The sequence below is a fragment of the Muntiacus reevesi genome, chromosome 4, assembly GCF_963930625.1.
Source record: "Muntiacus reevesi chromosome 4, mMunRee1.1, whole genome shotgun sequence".
Taxonomy (NCBI): Eukaryota; Metazoa; Chordata; class Mammalia; order Artiodactyla; family Cervidae; genus Muntiacus; species Muntiacus reevesi.
In genome coordinates, this window is record NC_089252.1 from 70,934,437 (window position 1) to 70,957,159 (window position 22,723).

The window sequence follows — 22,723 nt, forward strand, 5'->3', positions numbered from 1 at the left end:
TATTCAGTAGAAGTTTCTAATGTTTTGATAGTAGATGTGAGTCGTCATCATTCCCAGTTTAAATGTAGACTTTTCCTATGTTAGTAAAGTAGACTATAACTTTTTGTTGTTCCGTCACTAACTCGTGTCCAACTCTATGTGACCCCATGGACTGTAGCACTCCAATCTCCGCTGACTTCCGCTGTCTCTCCAAGTTTGCTCAGATTCATGTTCACTGAGTCAGTGATACTGTCTAGCCACCTTATCCTCAGCTGCCCCCTTTTCCTTTTGCCTTCAACCTTTCCCAGCATCAGGGTCTTTTCTGATAAGTCAATTCTTTGCATCAGGTGGCTAAAGTATTGGAGCTTCAGCTTCAGCAACAGTCCTTCCAATAACTTAATAATATTCCCTTAGTATTCTGAGAAGGAACAATTATTTTTAGGCTAAAGAAGTAGTGGTAATATTATTGTCATTAATAATGATAATAATAAACTTTTATTAAGAACTTACTATAGATGAGAAACTATACCAAATACTACCTGGACAAAGTCTTTTAATCTTCATGATAATTTGGTGAGGAAACAGAGGCACAAACGAAAGGTTAGCCTAAGGTCACAGCATTAATAAATGATTAGGTTGATGTCTGCTCTTAACCACTAGACTCTACAGCTGCTACAAGGCTCCTAATACTATTTTGTTTGGATATGTAACTGCCCAGCAGCCATAGCATTACCTGGAAGTTAGAAGCGTAGAGAGACAGACTGTCATGCACCACCCAGACTTTCTGAATTAGAATCTGTGTTTTATTAAATGCAGTGATTCTTTTGCATGTTAATATTTGAGACGCCATGATCTAAAGCATGTTACTTACCTCTTTCGGAGCTTCCCTTTCCTCATCTATAAAATGGTGATGACAGTCCTTGCCACAAAAGGGTGTCGTGGGGATTTTTAAATCCACACTTCCATTCATTCGGCAACTACTTTGCATGCACCCTATGGCAAGCACTGTTACTATGAGCAACAGAACAGACAAAAAATAATAATTTCCAGCCCTCATGTAGCTTACATTCTGGTAGAGGCAAGTAATAAATAAAATGTATAATACATGACATAATGAGAAATGCTTTGGAGAAAAATAAAGGAGGAAAGGGGGTGCGAGTGGGGAAATTTGTGGGTCTTGCTGAGACCTTCATGATGGCAGCAGGAGGGGGTGGAGGGTTGTTGGGGGTGGTGGGAACCCAAGCTGTTGCAGGAGTTTGTGAGGTGATCTTCTTTGCTCATAAGGTCTTGCCAAAGTCTGTGTTTCCTGATAATTCTCTTACCTTGATTTTAGTGCTGGTTGGTTTCTCGCCTTTAAAATACCAGCCCCCCTGGTGCACTGGGATGACCCAGAGGGATGGGATGGGGAGGGAGGTGGGAGGGGGATTCAGGATGGGGAACACATGTACACCCATGGAGGATTCAAGTCAATGTATGGCAAAACCAATACAATGCTGTATAAAGTTAAAATGAGTAAATAAATAAATTAAAAATAAATAAAATAAAATAAAATACGAGCCCCCATGGCGCCCCTGCATGGTGGGGTCCAAACTAGACATCAAGAGTCTGTGTGTGTCCCTGTTAGCACTCCCTATGGGGGAGATCTCTGCCCCAAAGTGAGTCACTTCTCTGGCCACGGCAGCTGACAGTAACACTGATTTTTGAAGCTGGCTGGTTGTTAATACACATTTTGCACGAGAGAAGTCCTAGGTTTTATGATTTAGTTATGCTTAGAGCGTATTTGGAACAAGAAATCTCCCTGTAGCAGGCTTGCTAGAGGCCAAGACGTAACTTGTACATGAGCCAGGCCTGGTACTTTAAAGCAACCCAGCAAATAACCCAAAGCAAAATTGAACAACTCACTTTTTTTTTTTTTCCCCCAGTGTCTACTATTTTCCCCCTTGGTGAACCCATGCTTCTCTTTTTTTGAATATTTTTATGGAAGCAGAGTTGATTTTTATAATATCATGTAAGTTTCAGATGCTCAGCCAGGGATTCAATCATGTGTATATATTCTTTTTCAGATTCTTTTCCCTTATAGGTTATCACAGAATATTGAGTTATTACAGCAGGTCTTTGATGATTATCTGTTTTACACATAGTAATGTGTATATGTCTGTGCATATGTTCATCCCACCCTTCTAATCTCTCCCCCCACCCCCCTTTCCCCTTTGGTAGTCATCAGTTTGTCTCTGGAAGCACATGCTTCTTTTCTCCCCCTCCTTTACTCTCAGTTTCTTCTGTAGAAATTCAAGGACTCACCCAAAGCCAAATTAGTTAACTATTAGTAATACAGCTTATGTTATGTGATAAGGAGATAAGAAAGGGAAGCGGGGGTGGAAAGAAGAAACCCTTTCCAGCAGAAGCAGATGGATTTCCAGCCCTGAAATGGGTTTTGGGGGAGGTTATATGATCCACCCCTCTGCCTTTGAACAGAATACAATCGAGACCTCTCTCCAGAACTGTGTTTCAGCAAGTTCTCCTGATTTAGGCAGTCTGATGTCCCTTGAATCCCATGTTTTATGACTATCTTCAATTCATCATGCTCTAATTGCCCCATGTTTTCTAACCTAAAATGGAAAACAGTTGCCTGGTTCCCTCTGTGGAGAAGTTGAGCTGTTTCTTAGTCATTCTTCCCACTTCTCTTCCCGAAAAAGTTCACAGTTCCTTTAGTTCTCTTTTTCCCATTCTAAGCCATTCTCTTTGTTCTCTTCATATCCCCAAATAAGTAAAAATTCAAAACTGAGTCCCAAGTACTATACATCTTTATCCAACCTCTCCTTATCACAAATGATTATTTCTCTGGTAGGGATGACCTGGTTTACCATTTGAAAATGTATTTCTATTCCTAATAATTTCCCTTACAGCTCCCCAAGACAACCTGAGGTTCTCTGTAAAAAGATCAGCAAGCAGATCTTAATGGCCAAAACCATGAGGTCCAAAACCTTGCATGACCTTCCACTCACCTCTCCAGGCTATGTTCTACAAGCTCCTCTGCCCCCAGCCTCAACCCTGACCCTGTCTTCCGGCCCCTCTGGACCATGAAGGATGCTGACCCACCCACCATGCACTTCTCTGGGCTCCATGACCTTGCTAATGCTTCTCCCTTCCCTCTGGCTGTGGGAAGCCCACTCATTCCTCAAGAGCCAGTTCACACATCCTCTCTTCCACCAAGCCCTCCCAGATGCCTTCCTAGATTGCCTTGCCTCAGGACCTTTGCACCTGCCCCTGCTGAGAACACTCTCCCCCCAAATCTTCGCATGGCTAATTGCTTCTCATAATATAGATCTGAGCCCAAAGTTCACCTTTTGGGGAAGGTCTCCCCTGACTACTTCAGCTAAAGTTGCAAACCTGTCAGCTTTGTCCCGTTTCCCTGTGTGTTAGTTTCTTCATAGCACTCACCACTGTCTGAAATTGCAGTTTTTGCTTGTCTCTCTTCTTCCACAAGATTAAAAACACTGGTAAAGTAAAAGTCACAGCCACCTTGTATTCTGTGCCTCCCCAGCCCATAGTGTGCACTCAGATAGATGAAAGCAGTGACTGCTCCCACTCTGTTAGTATCACCATCACATCTCTCAGTGTTAGGACAAGGTGTGTGTCCTTAGACACCTTCACACCCTGCTGCACATCTGACAAGCACCTCATACTCTCCAGGAACTCAGAAAATGTGCAGTGAACTAGAATCTCTGGGTAGAGATGTTTTGACTGTTTCCCTTCACCCACAACAGAAGTTGCTTTAATTTCAATGTGGGGAAAAAGTAAAAATGTGAAACTTTGAAATAAGGGGCTGAATCACTTATCAAAAATGAAGGCTTCTAAGAGCAAACTTAAACTCCACAATTTTGGGGCTGGAGATATTATGAAAACATTCTCTGCCTATGTCTCTCTTGCTCTGTCTCTCTCTCTCCCTCTCTCTGTTTCTCTCTCTCTCTAACACACACACACACACACACACATACATACACACACACACACACACAAGTCCTCTGATTTCGACGATGGCCTCAAACCCCTTTCTTTTTCCTTCTTTCTGCACATGTCTGAACGTGAGCTGAATAATCAGGTCCTGAAATGAGTCAGGGTTAGGTTGGCTTTTAATTTTTTCTTTTAGCAGAAACCAAAAGAGAGGGGATGGCTGATGGAATTCTGGAGTAAGAATTACGTTCCTGGGCTCTTGGGTCAATTTTAGTCTTGGCTACAGGGAGAAAGCGTGTGTGTTTTTGGGCATAGCTTACACTCAACCCGAAATCTCTGAAAGGTAGGGGAGAGCGGTAACCTGGTACGCATGCGCCGTGTGTTGCCGAGGCTGCTTTTTAGCCCTTGTGGATAGAGGGAGTGAGTCAGGGCAGCCGGCCCGGCTTCCGGCTGACTGAGGGCCCTGCAGTTATCAGAGGTCGCAGGGTTTGGGCGCAGGGCTTCTGAGACATCTGGAAGCATTAACGCTTCATGGTAGCATGTGCGTGATGATACTGAGGTGCCTGTGTTCTCTGGTCTTCAAAACAAATCAGCCTTAAAAGTTGGTGGTTATGCAGTTTACTTTCCTCCTTCCTTTTTTCATTCCTCAAAAGCAACATAGCCCTGTCACTGCAGGCGTGGCTGGTTGTTAGCAAAGTTGATAACAGGAAATCTCACTGAGGATAAACAGAGCACATCAGTCATTGCCCAGAAACACATGGTTCTCATTGAACCTGCCGAGGACTAATTGAGAGTGCATCAGAGGCACGGAAACAGGAAAACTCATTTCTGATAGACCTACCAGGTATGTTTTGACCACAGGGAACTTCCTCAACATCGTTAGACACTGAGAAGTCATTATCTCCCCAGCTGTCAGGGTGCCAACTCCATTTACTTCTCCTAAACATGTGCCAAAATGCATATTTCAGGCCTTTCACGAAGTCTTGAAGCTTTAGATTCAATGAATGACATCTAGGTTTCTCTTTTCATGGCTTTTGTGTGTACTCCCTCAGAAAGGCAGCGTAAGAGGTTAGACAGGTGTTTATACCTGAAATATAGCATCCAGAAAATGATTATTATTTACCTTTTGGTAAAAGAGCAATAACAAAGTTATATGTCTAATAAATGGAGAGATAACTCAGTGAATCCATAGGTGTACTGCTTTATCCTTTAACATAAGATAGGTATGAGCTTTGTTCTTTACCATAAAATCAGTCCAAGAACTACAACCGGAGTTTAAATAAGCAGTACAATTCCAGGGACTATGTTATGTCCCACATGGAGGCTACTGACTCATTTATTATCCAAATCAACAGACCATTCTGCTTCCAAAATGTTTCATTATCTGTGGAAGGAAAATATTTTTGGCATGCACATCAAGTGCTCAGATAGCATACTTAAGTTTTTTGCTAAAGAGAATCTGACCACATCTGGAAATTCTTTGGTGTCACTGCTTCTCTGAAACTACATGCCATCTGCATCACTTTAACTAGAGTAAAAGGCTATCCCGAAGCTTTGAAATGGGCCTCATGGGGGGTGAAGGGGGACTTGTCTTTCCCTGATTAAATGTAAATGAACCCTGTTTTACAGGGCAGTCTTAGTGGTGGCCTGCACTCTTGACTTTTCAGCATGTTGGCCTGTGACACCAGGGGAAATCTGGGCAGGGGATGGTGAAAAATACCATTGTTTTAGCCAAACCCTAGAACTGATGGGGAAAAAAATTATTGCCTTTTATTGTAAGAAGTGATATCTTGTATGAAATAATGGCAGATTCATACAGAGGTCAGAATTATACAACAGAACATACTCTTTCTTTCCTCTGGAATGTTGGTTTTGAGGCTTTGCCTCTTTATTTTCTGTTTTAGTTTTGGTCTCACTAACATGCTGACCTTTCAGATCAAATACCACTTTTCACAGTGGCCTTAAGGGACAGGGAGGGGGTTGGGGAGGCAAGTCTTTTATTTAGAAGATAATTTTCAACTGGAAAGAGAGAAGACATCTGGAGTTGAAGTTACGATCTTTCCAGGCTTTTTAGAGTCACTTACTTTCCCTTTCTAGAAATTATTAATAAAAGGCACTAGGTCATTGTTACATTTCTTGCTCCTTCTGTTCCAACTCTTCAGGTTTGTCAACGGGCTATTATTTATGGGTGGCTGTTCTGTGTTCTCATTTACCCATTTCATTTTGAAACCAGAACATAGCCCTTCACTTGAGTGGGTCTAGCAGGGCCTGTCCAAAGCTAGAACCTCATATTCACTTACCTTGTACTGTTGTGGTCATCAAAGTGCTTTTCTTTTTCATCTGTTTGTAGGAACACATTGGAGTCTCTAGCTACCCACAGAGGTAAATATCAGAAAATCGTAACTTGCCAAACTGATAAGCAAGGGGACCCTTTCACAAAGCAAAAGAATGCATAATTCTTGAGAAAGGCCTACCAAAGGATGCCTTTGACAACTCCTACCTTTAAATGATGTGCGCACACACATACACAAAAATTGTGTTCCCAATCTTTCAAATATATTAGTAACAAAGAACTGGGCATAGCTATTATAAGGAACTACACAAGATGGTTATCACTGTTTTTTTGTTCTTGTTTTAAATAGTCATTGCAGTTTGAGACATCAGAGTGAATAAATGGAGATTTTGAGCGCCTACCCCTGCTAGGTTATTCTGTGTCTACATTATACAGTCTTGAAAGGTGACACATAAAAGTATTTGTCTTAGGATTTATTATTAAATTGTTGTCATCATTCACTGTTCTTTGGTAAATATCAAGACACTCAATAGGAAATCATAGCAATGTGATTAACATAAGGGATAATATTAAGGGCACTTTCAGACTATAGAAAACTATCATAGTTTACATTTTGCTGAATGGAAGTGTAGCTTTTATTTATCTTTCTAGTAGTAAACATCTTAGATTGGCTAAATTAACCAATTGGTATCATTTCTGAATCCTTTTATGAGGACTATTTTTATTTCAAACATTGAAATAATGTTTCAATTTAAAATTTATATTACCAAAGCCATTGTGGCCAGTGTTCAGCCTCCTATGACAGAGAAGGGACTTGTTATCTTCTTATATCTTTGTTCCAAGAGTAGGCAGTAGGTAATTGAATTAGCAAAGTAGGCATTCAAAACATTCTCTGGGTTTTTAAGCTCAAGGGTCGTGTGAATTTAGAAGAGCAGGTGGTAAGTCAGGGGATGGGTCATGTTTACCCAGTTGCCATCAACTGTGATCGGTGTCACATGATATGGAAAACCAGCCCTGGGATGTAGCAGAGAACAGAAAGTCAATGATTAACAGATAAATGTGCATTAACATGAAACACATGTTATTTTAAAAAATGAACCTATGCCTCCCTTTAATCCAAGTCATTTCAACAAACATAGTTTCTAGACCAGACTTCACCTGAGACCCACATTGGTGAAGACATGGCTCCTGGGAAGAACTGTTGCCACTGAATTTATTCCTCTATTAATTTAACCTTCCGTTTCTCTTCTCTTTCCGTTGTACTGTGTCCAGGGTAGTGGGGAGGGCATCAAGCCGGGGACACTTTGGTGACCCTTCCCATGCCTAGAACCCAGTCATTTGGAATGTGGTTAAGGAATGAGGCTGATGCCAGTTGAAAGAGGAAATCCATGCATTAGCCTGCTAAAAATATACCAATAATACCACATATCTGAGATAAAAAAATGGTCCCTCAATTTTGAGACATGTTACTCTACCTTCTGGATCACTCCCCGCCTCTATGACTTGCCTGCAAGGTCTTCCTTTGTGTCCATGCCCACCTCTCCTGCCTCACTTCTGGTCACTACTCCCGAGCGCCATTCATCCAATGCTTGACCATGTTGAACTCCCCGGCTCTCTAGACCCAAACCTCCTGTTTGTACCTCCATGCCTTTGCACCTGCGATTCCCCTCTCCCCTGTCCCCGTTACTCTCTAGAAGTGTCTTTACCCTCTAAAATCTACCTGCAGGGCCACCTTCTCTGAGTCAGGGGTGCAGTTCATGACAGGGGCCAACTTGCTGGTTGAAAAAGAAACATGTGGGCAAGATCGACAGTCACAATAGGAGCTCTGCTCTGAGGGCTAATGAAAGATAAACTATGATATAGTGGGACAAGAGGGTCTGGATGCAAGGAAGGTGAAGCTGGAGAGGGAGCGTCCTGGTGGAGACTTTGGTCCATGGCCATACCACCCTGAAAGTGCCCAATCTCGCCTGGTAGGGACTTTGGAGATGGTGCTCCTTCCACAGTCAGAGTTGATAGGCACGTGACAGGTTCCTTAACCTCTCTGGGCCTCAGTTTTCTCATCTGTAAATAAAATAGAGTGAAACTTAAGGAGACCAGATGCCCCAGTTTGCCTGGTGCATCCCTGATACAGGTCTTTCTTGCTGTTCTGTCTGGTTGACTTCCCCACTTCATTCTCAAAAACTATCCCTGTTTAGACAATAAATCATATGGTCACCTACTGATAATAGCACCCTCTGTGAGTGGGTGTTACAAGGATTAAATCTATTCCATAACTTTGTTTCTCTGGTGGCTCAGATGGTAAAGAATCCACCTGTGATGCGGGAGACCTGGGTTCAATCCCTGGGTTGGGAAGATCCTCTGGAGAAGGGAACGGCTACCCACTCCAGTATTATGGCCTGGAGAATTCTGTGGACTGTATGGTCCATGGTGTTGCAAAGAGTCAGACACACTGAGCAACTTTCAGTTTCATAACTATAGACTAGCACCCAATGTTAGCTAGTATTATTCCCATTTATACCTGACCTCAGCATGGAGAAGGGGCCTTAAGCAGCTGAAATCAGCTTCCAAGGTGATGTGCCTGGAGCAGGAAGACTTAGAAAACAGGTTGGAGGGCTTCCCTGTCCCTCCAGGCCCAGGGAAAGGGACTCTGTTAAGGAGTTGTGTTCTGGGCACCTGAGCGAGACCTGTGTCCTCTCTCTCGCTCCCAGTCAGCCACCTACTGTCAGTACCTTGTACAGTCCGCTCTTTTGAGGCTGCAGCATGGACACGCCCTGTTTCTTCCAGCCCTTTTATCAGATCACCACACTCTAGGGAGTCTAGATGTCCTTTTCCACCTGGTAACAGATAATGGTAACATTCAACACAGAGAGTTAATTCCCTTTTCCAGTATTTTACCCATGAGTCAGGCCTAATTCATACTTCAAACCCAGTATCTTGAATGAGGTTTTGCCCGGCTACCTAGAGTACCCTGAGGATACTTCATCCTTGGACAAGCCTGCGCCCTTGGAGGCTTCTGACCACGAAGGTTCCCCTGACTGAGGCTGACCGAAACTCTGCCACTAAATGATGTCCACGTTCTCTTGGGCTCCCTACAGTTTCCCAAATCACAACCAGTGCTTGGTTTCAGCTTGCACAATGTTTTCTTTCGGGTCAGGACCAGGGGAGAGGTGGAGGCCAAATGGCAAAGCAAACCCTCAATAGTTGCCTTGGCCAAATTCCGCCTTGACACAGTGTCCCACGTCCTCTTGTCCTTTTTTCTGTGTTTGGTAAAGTTCTTTTATTCACATTCCAGTAGATATGGCCTCTTTCAGCTCCCTGAGGACATGAGCGGCCGTGTCATGAGAAGTGTTTGGAGTCAGATAGTCTGGAAAATAGATGAGAAGTGGGTGGGCAGGGCTGAGCAGGGGTCGATGGCTGCAGAGTCCTCGGTCAGCCACAGAAATGAAGCCATTGGAAAATGAGCGCCATGGTGCTTGGATTGTCTGCAAGAAGAAAACCTTGCTTCCCCTTGATGACTTCACCACCGGAGAGAGTGGTTAGAACCCAGTTGTGGGAGCTGGGTGCTGAGTAATTGCTTATCTGTGTAGCAGGAGACTAGGTGACTCCACGTGCTAATGAAAAGGCAGGAGAATCCTCAAGGGGCAGAATTAACAGCTGGGGACAACCTTAGTGACCATGTAGACCAGCAGCAGCAGCAGACCACCATCCTAATTTCACACATGAGGAAGCTAAGGCCCTGGAGACCTGAACCGCCTCAGCTGTTAGGAGGTGAAACCCAGGACCATTTGTGCCAGAGCATCCCTTCACTGGGTGCTGCTTGCTGCCACCAACCAATCAGGTGACCTTGGACGAGTCACGAATCTCAGGACCTCTGGTTCCTTATCTGTCAGCCAAGGCCACGGGACCACATGATCTTGGAGCTGCCTTCCAGAAACAACATTCCAGGATGTTCTGTTCCCCTTCCAGCCTGAGACAGCACGGAGTGGCCTGGCCCCCCAGCCAGCAGGCACTTTATCTCCCATGGAGCAGAAGTGGGTCAGATGGAGGACTCCGATATTTCTGGGCTTGTAGGTTCATGGTTCCTTCCCTTTGACCTGGGTAAGAACAGGAAGGGATGGCTTCCCTCCACCTCCATCTCCACCTCTAATCCCTCTGTGACCCCCACCCCAGCCCCACCCTCGGCCTCTGGATCTAAGAGGCAGGAAAGTTTGCAAGAAGGTCTCTGGAGCTGAATGACCTGTGCTCCAGCCCAGCTCTGCTGCCTGCCCTCTGGGAGACATGGCCTCCCCTTGCCTGTCAACTTCCTCATCTAAAATGCTAACTAACTGCACTCACCTCACAGGGTTGTGCAGTAAGGGCTGCACAAGTGTCGAGTGCCGTTATGTCTGTCGCACCTGTTCTATCCATGCACGTGGAACAGTCCCTCACCCTCATGACCCTAGCCAGGGCCTGAGTTGCTCGTTTTAGCTGAGGGAGTGTCTACAAGCGGATTAGCTGGCATGAACCAGACCTGTGCAGCACGGAGCAACCTTTATCCTCCTCTGAGAGAGACTACCCTGAACCTCCCCCAAAATTGTCATTTTCCCCAGTTGACGTGACTCCCGTGTAACCACAGTCAGCACGACTGGCTGAGATTTTCATTCACCACAGACTCAGCTTCTGCTTCCCTTCCCCAGATTCCCCTGGGGCAGATCAGATGTCCTGTCAGATCACATCACATCCCCATCATCACCCTTTTCACAGGCCCCTGAGACTCCAGGGGGACAAAGGAAGGTAGAGCTCTGAGCTGTGTCTCTGCCCCATCTTGGAGCCAAAGTTGGCCCTCGTTCCTCCGGCTGTGATTCCCCGCCCCTTGCCCCACGGTGCTGGTGTCCCGTGGGGATGATGGTGAACCTGGCTGACGGTGAACCCCCCCACCCCCGGCCTAGAAACCTGAATCATCCACTGTGGAGCCAGGAGGAGCTCTGCCCCAACCCTGATTTTAGTTAGGAACGGGTGCATCCTGCAAGACTCAGGGTTCCGTCCCTCTCAATCCAGATTAAATGTGTTTTGAGGAGCCCGGCCTGAAGGAACGTGAATGCCACAGGGCTACAGAAGGACGGGCCCTCCAACAGCCTTTTAGCAAACGGTGGCTGAAGACAAACAGGAAAATGGGGACCCACATGCTTCCGAGTGAAATATGATTGGAATTAACATGAGCACACATTCAAGTTCTCAAATGGTCAATGAACAAAATTTTTTCCATCTGCGAGGTGCTGTGTATACCCAAAAAGAGAGCATCCCCCAAAGAACACAGTCCCCCACTTTTCCAAAGAGGTGAATTTAGCAAAGTTTTTTGGCCAGTTTAACAGGAATCAGAACTGTGACTGCCTTTGAGGTGGGGGATGGGAATTGACTGGAAAAGAGTCAGGGAATCTTTCTGGAGTAATGGATGTTCTGTCCCTTCCCTGGGATGGTGGTTATATGCGTGACTTCATTTGTCAAAATTCATCAAACTATACCCTTAGAATCTGTGCATTTTTAGGGAATGTAAATTTTACCTTAATTTTTTAACAAAGTTATAAATGTAAATACCTACTTGTAATACTTAACCTAATCAGGTATTATACACTGAAAATTATCAAAGAATACTAGATTAATTTATATTGCTCTTTTGATTCACACATTTCACAAAATGATTTCATGCAGATGTACATTTTCTGAGATCAATGGATTGCATTATTAAAGCCACTCTTTAAGTTGACAGTATTCCAAAGCATATCATCTTCAATTCATCTAATTTATTTGAAATGCAGAACATTTTGAATTCGTGTTTGATGCTGAAATGGTATTGCTAGACACAAAGACTCATATGCATAATGTTGCAACAGTTATTTTTCTCATTTGTCTTGGAAGTGATTATTCACATTTCTCACAATGTAAGCAACTAATGTTTTGCTTTCTAAAAATGAACTTTAAAATATTTATCACAACTTAAAAAAGTTGCACCCCAAAATAATCACCACGTCTATGTTAAATCTCATTGCCTCCTTCCCATTAATTGCCTCTAGTGACCTCAAAGGAGAAGGCAATGGCACCCCACTCCAATACTCTTGTCTGGAAAATCCCATGGATGGAGGAGCCTGGTAGGCTGCAGTCCATGGGGTCACTAAGAGTCAGACACGACTGAGTGACTTCACTTTCACTTTTCGCTTTCATGCATTGGAGAAGGAAATGGCAACTCACTCCAGTGTTCTTGCCTGGAGAATCCCAGGGACGGCGGAACCTGGTGGGCTGCCGTCTATGGGGTTGCACAGAGTTGGACACGACTGAAGCGACTTAGCAGCAGCAACAGTGACCTCCAAAGCATCCAGAACCAGCACTGATTAAGACCATTTCAGGCTGGTATATCTTCCCAGATTTCAACTGAGAGAGTATCAAATTACAAGATACTTTTAAAGAGCCCTAAGTCCCTTTAGTTCCCTGGAAGTCCCTGGTTAGGACTTGGAGCTTTCTCTGCCCTGGCCCCAGGTTCAATTCTTGGTTGGGAAACTAATATCCCTGCAAGCTGCAGAGCAGGGCCAAAAACAAACAAGCAAAATGCAGTGTATTATAAAGTATGGTAGGTCCCAAAAGTATGAGCAACTTTTTTAAAGCCAGCACTATTCTCTGAGAGTTAACTTGAGGAAATAAACCTTCATCTTATTTATCTTCAGGCATGTATAGTAAAGGGCTTGCCCAGTAGCTCAGCTAGTAAAGAATCCACCTACAATGCAGGAGATCCCAATTCAATTCCTGGGCCAGCAAGATCCACTGGAGAAGGGATAGGCTACCCACTCCAGTATTCTTGGGCGCCTTGGTGGCTCAACTGATAAAGAATCTACCTGCAATGCAGGAGACCTGGGTTTGATCCCTGGGTTGGGAAGATCCCCTGGAGAAGCGAAAGGCTACCAATGTATTATAAAGAACAGTAAGTCCCAAAAGTTTGAGAAACTTTTAAAGGTAACACTATTTTCTAAGAGTTAATTTGAGGAAATCAACTTTCATCTTATTTATCTTCAGGCATATATAGTAAATCCAGGCATAAATATTCAAAGATAAAATAGAGATTTATTTATCACATTTGGAGATTTTATAGTTCTTTGTCCAAATATTAGTTCTGTTAGCTGAAGTTAGAAGTTTCCATGTAAAAAATTTAAACCTTACCACAAATGAGAAACTGAAGCATTCTTGAATCAATGTAGACACACTATATTTTACTCAAAGGCATTAAAGATAGGAGAGTGTAGTTTAAATAGATGATTCTGGCTAAAATCAATTGTAAACATAATCCTAAATTATGAATTACTATTAATTTTGTGACTTGACCTTAAGTCATGTCAAGGCTGCAACTACAAACAACTTGATATGATGATATATAAAGGAGGCTTCTTTTTTTTTTTCCAGTATTTCCCCAGTTTAGGCACCAAAAATAGTGTTGTTCTTAAAGAAACCAACATGGAAGACTGTACTATTGTTATGATTTGTTTTTAACATTGCCGTTGGTCAGCATTGTTTTTCCACCAGCCTTTCAAAAGCTGTCAGAAGCAAAGTCAGGTAATTCAACAAGAGCTCCTTGGACATATAAGCTCCTGTATGACGCAATGCAGTGGTTGCCCAATTTTTATTTTATTTTTTTGGTAGCAGAATCCTGGTTTTAAATGCCATTGTAGGTGGTTGATGCTCTAGTTGGAATAGAGATGGGGGCCCATAGCAGTCCTGTTTGGTGCCCCTTCTCCTCTCTAGGAAATCCACTAAGGAGTTTCATAGCACCCTATGGGTCCCATGGAGCAGTTTGAAAACCTCTGGCCGTGGACCTTGCCTGAAGGCTGGAACTCAGCAGATCTAGGTTCAATGAGTTCTGGTCTGTGTGATTGTCGGCAAATGACTTAACCTGAGTCTCATTTTCCATATCCAAACGAACATGAATGGTCATCTCAGAGTTGCTCTAAGGCTGTTTTTAAAGTTCCTTAAGTCTTACTGTTTCCTAGTCACATCTCACTCGTGTGTTCTGTGCCATTGCATCTCAATTATTTCATGACTCAGCATCCACTTTTCTTTATTATTTGGCCTCGTTGATACTACTGCGTCTGCCTTTCAGATTTTCTGCCATTACTCTCTCCTAGAGGATGGACCAGGGTAACAGTTAGCTTTGGGCTCTACCGTGACCACCTCTGAAGGGATTCCAGGCTCGCAATCTTTCCTTGGGATGGACCACTCATCCAGATTTCTTTTCATTTTCAGGTGGGCCAAGAGAAGGGAAACTGTTCTTTCCAGAAAAACCCAACCCCCTGCATCATCCCTCAAGAACAAGAAAACATCTTCCATACGATATTTGCATTTTTCACAAAGTCGGGAAGAAAAGTCTTGGTAAGAATTTGCTTACTCGTTGGGTTCACATGGGTGGTCCTCACTAGGAAGGCAAATCTGAGATGAGAAGCCAGTTTTCTATTTGGCATTTATTGTTTCTCAAATCTGGTTTGAATCAATTGGCTTAGAAAGTCACAAGGACTATAGTCAACTCCTATTTTTTCAGCCTGAGGTTTCTATCAAAGTGTTAAATTTACATTTCAGATTCCATTGGCTGGCAAAGGGAAAACCTTTGCAACCCAACAAGTACAAAGTTATACATTTCTCCCAGTAGTATGAGTCTAATCAAGAGTAATGGTTCTCATCCAGCCACTTTATATACCACTATTGGTCAGTATATACTAAAGCTAAACATATCTGTGATCTAGCAGTTCCACTCCCAGGTATGTCCCAAAGAGAAGTGAGTACCTGTATCCCACAAAGACGTGGACAAGAATGTTCACAGTAATCGAGGAATGATCCAAATATCCATCACCAGGAGAAAGTGTAAACAGTTGCAGTGTACCCATATACTGGATTATTACGAGCAATAAAAACTGCTACACCAACAGCATGAATAAATCTCACAGATACACTATTGAGTGGAAGGAGCTAGAGATAAAAGGTCGCAGACGGTGTTTCACTTACATGAGGTTCAGAAACAGCAACTTTGTCAATGGCAGTCAGGACAGCAGTTAATTTTGGAGGAATATTGATAGGCTGGAGCATGAGGGAATCTGCTTAGGTGCAGGACATGTTCTTCATCTTGATCTGTTATGAATGTGAGTATAAATATATCAAGATGGATCCTTAGGATTTATTCTGTTTACTATATGTAAGCTATACCTCAACTTTTTAAAAGTGAAGGTGTTAAACATGGAATCAGATGCTTTTCCAAAACCTCCTTTCTCTACATCTTTGGTTACATCTCTTCAGTTCCTTATTACAGTCATGGCACATCACACTAACATTTCCCTCCTCTTTTTTTGGTGGTAGAATTAGTAGGACTAGTTGCCATTTGGAAGTTTGGGATATTTTTACTTACATAATGCTGGTGATCATCTATTATTTAACAGCCCTTAGAACTGTTAGATGTATTGATATCTAGTAGTTTGACAAATGCAGCTCTGTATCTGACTGAAATTTTTACCCCATATGTGAAACATCATGAACGTATATTCACACATTTTGGATCCTATAACACAAAGGAATTCCTCCTTTGTAACTTACATTTGGAATTTAGGTTTCTAGCTGTAATTTATGTGTTTTCTTGGTTAAACATGTTTTTCTTTACTCCTGCGGTTTCTTGAGTCTTGTGACTTTGTAGCTCTCCAATCTGCCCAATCTGAAAAATGGGTATAAAATTGCATTTGTCACTTCCAGGCAACAACTGCATAATCTAGGAAATACACCCTGTGTTCAAAACTCATAAGAGGAATGTTCCCGAAATATTAAATGTGTCTCTTTAAAAACAAAACAAAGAAATTGTAGTGTATATATATATATACAATGGAATATTACTTAGCCATAAAAAGGAGTGAATTTGAGTCAGTTGTGAGAAGGAGGAACCTAGAGCCTGTTATACAGAGTGAAATAAGTCAGAAAGAGAACAATAAATATCATATTTAATGCATATATTTGAAATCTGATGGTACTGATGAACCTATTTTCAGGGCAGAAATAGAGATGCAGACATAGAGAGCAGACTGTGGACACAGCAGGGGAGGGAGACAGTGGGACAGAGTTGCATTGACATATATATACACTACCGTGTGTAAAATAGATAGCTAGTGGGAAACTGCTGTGTAGTGCAAGAAGCTCAGCTCTGTGTTCTGTGATGGCCTAAGGGGCGCAATGGGGAGGGTGGGAGGGACACTCAAGGGGGAGGGTATCTATGTGTACACATAGATGATACACACTATTGTACAGAAACCATCATAACATCGTAAAGCATTGTCCTCCAATTAAAAATAAATTTAATAAATAAATAAAAACAAACAAAATCTCCTGCTTTCTCTTTTGCAAAATCCAGTTTGGGGGTGAGCTTTGACTTGAAGGCCTGTTCGGGTGCCACTGGACAGGAAATCCTTTGGTTGCCCTCTGGTGGCAAGAAGGAATGATTGCATCTTCCTATGGATTTCATCTGCCTAGAAGGACTTCCCTGGTGGCTCAGACGGTAAAGCGTCTGCCTACAATGCGGGAGACCCGGGTTCAATCCTTGAGTCGGGAAGGTCTCCTGGAGAAGGAAATGGCAACCCACTCCAGTATCCTTGCCTGGAAAATCCCATGGATGGAGAAGACTGGTAGGCCCCAGTTCATGGGGTTGCGAAGAGTCGGACACGATTGAGCGACTTCACTTTCAGAAAGGCCTCAGTTCTATAAATGCTGTGTTCTATAAATACCGGTTCTGTATCTATAAATGCCTATTCTGTAAATGTTGTACTCTTGTCTTTGTTCTTAATACAGTTTGACCATTTTCTGGTATTCTTCTCAGGACTGTGAAAAAACAGGAATTTCTTGCCTAACAATGCACTGTAACCTTAGTGCACTCGCTAAAGAAGAAAGTCGTACTATAGACATTTATATGCTGCTGAACACAGAAATACTGAAGAAGGTAAGTCCTGAAGAACTGTCCTCTCAGAGTTCATTTACAAACATTTGAATTGGTTTCCTCAGGAAAAACTCTACTTGCCCCTTTTAAAACTGCCCTGGCCAGCACCATGGGTAATTCTGCTTCAGAAGAATGCCAAGGAAACATACCAGACCCTTGTTATTCAAAGTGTGGTCCGAGGACCAGCAGTGTCAGCATCACCTGGGAGCTTCTTAGACCTGCAAATCTTGGACTCCACTCAGGCCTTACCAAATCAGCATGTCTTTTTAAGCAAGAACCCCAGATGTTTTGTTTTGCACAGTTGTTTCTTAGACTTTTTTTTAATTTTTATTTTTTATTCATTTGGTTGTGCCAGGTCTTAGTTGTATCATGTGGGAGCTAGTTCCCCAATCAGGGCTTGAACCCAAGTCCCCTGCATTGGGAACTCGGAGTCTTAGCCTCTGGATAAGCCTCTGGATAACTTGCACATTTTAGATCAAATGTTTTCTGTAAAGGGCCAGCAGTAAGTATTTTAGGCTCGATGGGCTATACAGTGTCTTGCTATTGCTCAACTCCACCATTGTGTTGTGAAAACAGCCATAGTCCATACTCAAACAAATGGGCGTGACTGTGTTTCAATAAAATTTTATTTACAAAACCAGCAAAGAGGTGGATTTGACCCAGGAAACATAGATTGCCAACCCCTTGTTTAAATGACACCTTGTTTCACAAAATCCACCTATTGAATCTCAGATCACTTTGCTCTTATGAGTGTATAAAAGTGGTTAAAAAATCATACAAATTCACTGTAAATTATCTTCACACAAGCACTGCTTAGTATGAAAGGCTACATCCAACAAATTGCTTTTAAAACAATCACGTGAAAAAAAAAAAACAATCACGTGAAGAAGATAAAATAGGCAGGTTAGCCACAGAGATTCTCTTTATTTTCCTTTGGAAAGCCTGTATGTGTCAGTCCATATAAAACTGCCAGTGTATAAATGAATATCCTTAGAATAGTCATTCTAGCATTATTTTTTCAATTAGGCATGGCAGCAACATGTTGGCCTGATAAGTCACAGGCGAGGGGAATACGGGATGTTTTACCCACTTTCCGTCTCTGGCTGGTGGAGAGCTGTGAAGAGTTGTGCTTTCCGTGGGTGCTTTGAGGGAAACTGGCTAGGGGCAAGTTGGGCACGCATGGCACTGCTCCCTGTTGTACCTTTCTCCTGTTAAAAAGGATGGAGTTGGGAGTGGACCTGACATGAACCAGAGCACCCCTGGTCACCTGTGGACTCCAGAATATCACATCACAGGAAGTGCCTTCCTGGCCTGGGTCCCCAGGCCAGGTTGGGTGATGATGATTCTGTACACTTACCCGTCCTGTTCCTCTTCTTGACAAGTGGCCCTGGTGAGAGTTTATTGCCTGTGCCACACTTGCCACTGTTGACAGAGCCCTGATATGGCCCTGGCGGTGGGAAGCCACTCTCACTGCTCCTTCACCCCCAGCCCAGATGGCTGCTGCTTGCACATCCGTCATTTGTGCTGAATCACAAAGCCTCAAGCCTTCCTTGTCCCCAGCTCCGGCCTGGTGTCTGCATCCCTCTGTGATCAGTGGCTACCCTTTACCAAGGAATATGTCCTCCTGATTGCTGTCCCCATGGGCCATCCAGCCCAGTCTATACCCCAAGACAGCAGGAAGCCATGGGGTATCGTATGTGGGTGTTGGAGGACCATTTTCCTTGCAGATATTCTACAGAAACCAGCAGAAATCTCAGGTATGGAGTTAAGCCTCTGTCAGGCCCAAAGCCAGCCACACCTCCCTGGAGACTCCAAGGGCGCCTCGCCTCCCTGAGGACATGGAGCAGCATCAGCCTTGTGGCTTTCCTGGGCTGCCGCTTCTGTTTATTTCCCTTTGACCTGGAGGTCTGCCCCAGACAAGGGAATTTGCAGTTTAATTGCTTTGACCTTAACAAGATTTCTTTCAAAGTCTTTGTTTTCTACAACTGCAGGAGATCTGTTCCATGCCTCCTAATCTGCTCAGCCTTTAACTTTGACAGTCATCATCATTATTATTGTCATTAGCAATATCCAAGATGATGATAATGATGATCCAAGATTGAAGAGACAGTATATCCAGACCCATAAAACCATAAATCTACAGAACTGGTAAAAGATTGCTGCATAGAAAATTATTTACTGCTCAGTATGAGCTCACTGAAGCAGTTTTTTGGTTTTAGTTTTTCTTTTTTTTCTTTTCTTTTTTTTTGAGTGATAAGCTTCTGAGAAGCATTTCAAATGTGTTTTATTGCTATTTTTAAAAGGACAATAATTAGTGTGTAACTCCCAGGTAAATTCCACGGGTGGCATCCCCAGGTGTCCTCCCTAGAAGGTCTTTGTGTTTTCTTTGGAAGTGATGAGCTGAACCCCTTGGAACTATTTTCTGTAGAGACAGTTCTCTTCTTTCCTTTTGCAGGGGTAGGTTTAACCAGACGTGGGCCAAAGCTGGCATCAATATGTGCCTCTTTGTGTGGCAGGCAACCTGAGTAAATATAGAAAGACACCTTTCTGGCAGAGCCCAGCTGCCCCTACAGGTGGGGTGCAGGGTACTCTGGCCGTCCGTCCTGTTTCCACGATGGAAGCCAGCCTGCCTCTCTCTCAGTAGTCAGTGCAGCCCCATCTGGACCACTGTCTCGATGTTCTGGCCCTTCCCTGAGTCATAGTGTTGCCAGCCTCTCTCTTCTTCCAGACTCCTTCTCCATCCCTACCTTGGAGCCATTCTCTCATTATCTAGATCAGTGGCTTTAAATCTGAGCCCACAGTAAGGTTTCTACCCACAATGGCTGATGGGCTCTGCCCAAGTCTTACCTGGGATGAACCTCTTCCCCCAACCACCCCCATCCCCTTTCTTGTCAGACCTTTGACTTTTTACAAGCCAGATGCTTTCTCCTTCTCATCTCTCTGTCTGGTACCCTCTTTCCCGCTTAAAGGGCTTTGACCTCCCCCTCCCCACGCCCCCCAATGCAAAAGCTTCATTTAAGAGCAAAGAAAGAATTAAAAGGAACTCATGTGGAGAGTTTGAGGGTTGTAGTCAAGGCAGGAAGATGCTTGGGAAATGTAAATCAGATACCGTCTGTGGAAGGCCAGACCTAGATTTATCGTACACAATTCAGCAGCTTTATTTATTCTCTACTCTTTGGGGAATATGTCAATACCAAGATCCAAATATCTGGCTCCTGCTGCTTGGAAACCACAGCACATAAGCCTGCATGTGTTGACCTAGCAAAACTCCAGAGCTTTTCAGCATCCACTGTGATATGAAAAAATCCTCAGGAGAGAGACTGGAAATCTCTGCTTCGTTCAGTGATAGAAATTTCTGTCTGGTCTACACGGAATCATAGAGTTTCAGTTCCACCTAGGATCTCAGGGCCCTGTCACTGTGACTGAAAAGTCTTACAGCAAGTCATACTGTTTCATCCTCAGGACAGTTCATCTGTCATCCAGTTCATGACCCACGCCAAGGTGAAGGTGGACCCTTCCCTGAGAGTGGTGGAGGTCGCCAGTGGGAACCCGGAGGAGATGACGGTGAGTACAACCCCCACCTCAACGGCCCCCCACCAACACACACAGCCCTTTTCCAAGGGTGAAGGAATCTGGGTGACTTGGGAGACTTGATGCTAGAATTTGAGGATAATGATGGCCTGTAAGCCAAGATGTCAGCTTTGTGGTAGACCCACGACCTTGCCTGCCTTGGCTTCCAGGCCCCCCAAGGGGAACTGCGGTCTGCTCTTGTTGTGACAGCCTTGTTCTCCAGGATGCTGTTATGTGAGAACTCCTGGCCATGACTAGTCAAAAGAGAAATGGTTTGGAAGGACCCTTGACAGTGCTTGTTGCATTTCCATTCTAGAACCAAGACTATTTTTATCTTTCGCAGACCTTTCCCTGAAACCTCATCTGCCGTCCCAATCACTTTGCTCCATGGATAAACATTCAGTGTTTAAATACAAGTTGATTGAGTAACCTTCTCCACCTACCCCCCATATCCTCTATGAAGTGTAGTTGGCAAGCAGCCTCAAGATGGGAGGTGTCGCAGCTGGGAGTTCAGATAGGGGAGGGAAAGGGGTGGCCTTGGAATTTTGCTGCCTTATTATTTTCAGGGTCGGGATGGGAGGTGCATCCTTTGACGCCCAGACTCAGGTCCTAGGTACATAGAAAGGGAAGACATCAAGCTCTGAACTGCTTTTGCCAATAAGCTATGCAATGATGCTAGCTTTTTGCATCTCCTTTCCTGGAATTTACTTCTTTCCAGGGAGACTTTACCCTCTCTTGAAAGAGTCAATACTGCTGTGACAATTTTACAGAAGTGAAAAATTCACAAACATTATTTGCTTGCAAAGAAAAACATGTTAGTTTATTTTCTAGTAACAAGGGAGACACCGCATGTCTAGATGTTAGGATGGGGATCAGAGCTAAGAGACTCTTAACAATAAGACACTGGCTAGGAAGGGTACATATAGAAAATAAATCCCTAGGACCTCCATGAACCCTCAGTCCTGAGCAGAAGACAAGAGTGTCAGCTGGTACAGAAGGAATAAAAATCTGTGGGAATGTTAAAGCTACCCCAGAGTGTGGGTATTCCATGCCCAGTTCAGGGAAGAACTTTCGGAGGCAGACTTAAATTCCATGACTCACATCGAGAAATTGTCCACCTGTTCATTAACAACAGAAAGGGAATGGGATGGAGTGGAATGATGCTGAAGTCCTTCACTCCCAGAGTCACTGTTTCTGGAGATCAAATATCTGGAGATGGCTTTTGTCTTTTCCTCTCTTCCATTTGGGCATTTAACTGCCAATCCAGGCCTTCACCTAGGGAGTGAAAAAGAATGCAGAGTCACTGCTCGTTGTCACAGCTCCAGCTACAAAGCTTTATAGGATGAGATACGTGGCCACCAGAACAGGTTTGGAATGTTCTGGTAGACCACACTGTTCCCAATTAGGAGCTAATGGAAGTAATTAACAGGTTTCCTACAGGTGGAATCCCTTGGGTAAATGAAAAAACTATCATTTGATTAAAACATAGAGCTGTGGGATCCAGAAAGACATTGCTTGACATCCCATTGTTGGATTCTGAGTCACCTGTGCGCCCCCAAAATACCACTTCCATTAATTACTGTTCCATTTTGAGCACTGTGGTGATATTTTCATTATCAAGAGTTCTTTGGAAGGAGCTCTCATTTTCAACTTGATTTTTTTTCTAGTACTCCCAAGAAAAAAGGAGCACCCTTCAGAATGCCACAGTGCCCCTATCTTTCTCCTTTCCATGAGTTTGCCTTTCAATCCATGAGCCAAGATGAAGTACTACAGTCTGTTCTCAACTTTCCTGGCAGGAAAAAAAAAAAAAAAATCCTTTCAGAGTAGAAAGGTTTGCCTTTTTAGAACAAACATGTTCCTCCCTGCGTGATTCTTCTGAATGCCTGGCACTCTGTCAATCATCCGTCGGAAGGGAAATTTCCATAGAGGCTAGCCACCAAACTTAAATC

The 22,723-nt window shown here is 43.6% G+C and overlaps 1 protein-coding gene across 2 annotated transcripts in view; it reads left to right on the top strand.

Annotated features, from left to right (window-relative positions):
* Positions 1 to 22,723, top strand: part of ITGA9 (integrin subunit alpha 9) — a 350,067-nt gene that overhangs the window by 296,351 nt on the left and 30,993 nt on the right. For both annotated transcript variants that reach the window (XM_065932998.1, XM_065932999.1), the window contains exons 24-26: positions 14,489 to 14,614; positions 17,088 to 17,207; positions 20,667 to 20,768. In XM_065932998.1, the coding sequence (XP_065789070.1) occupies positions 14,489 to 14,614; positions 17,088 to 17,207; positions 20,667 to 20,768 (348 nt within the window). The remainder of the gene's footprint in view (positions 1 to 14,488; positions 14,615 to 17,087; positions 17,208 to 20,666; positions 20,769 to 22,723) is intronic.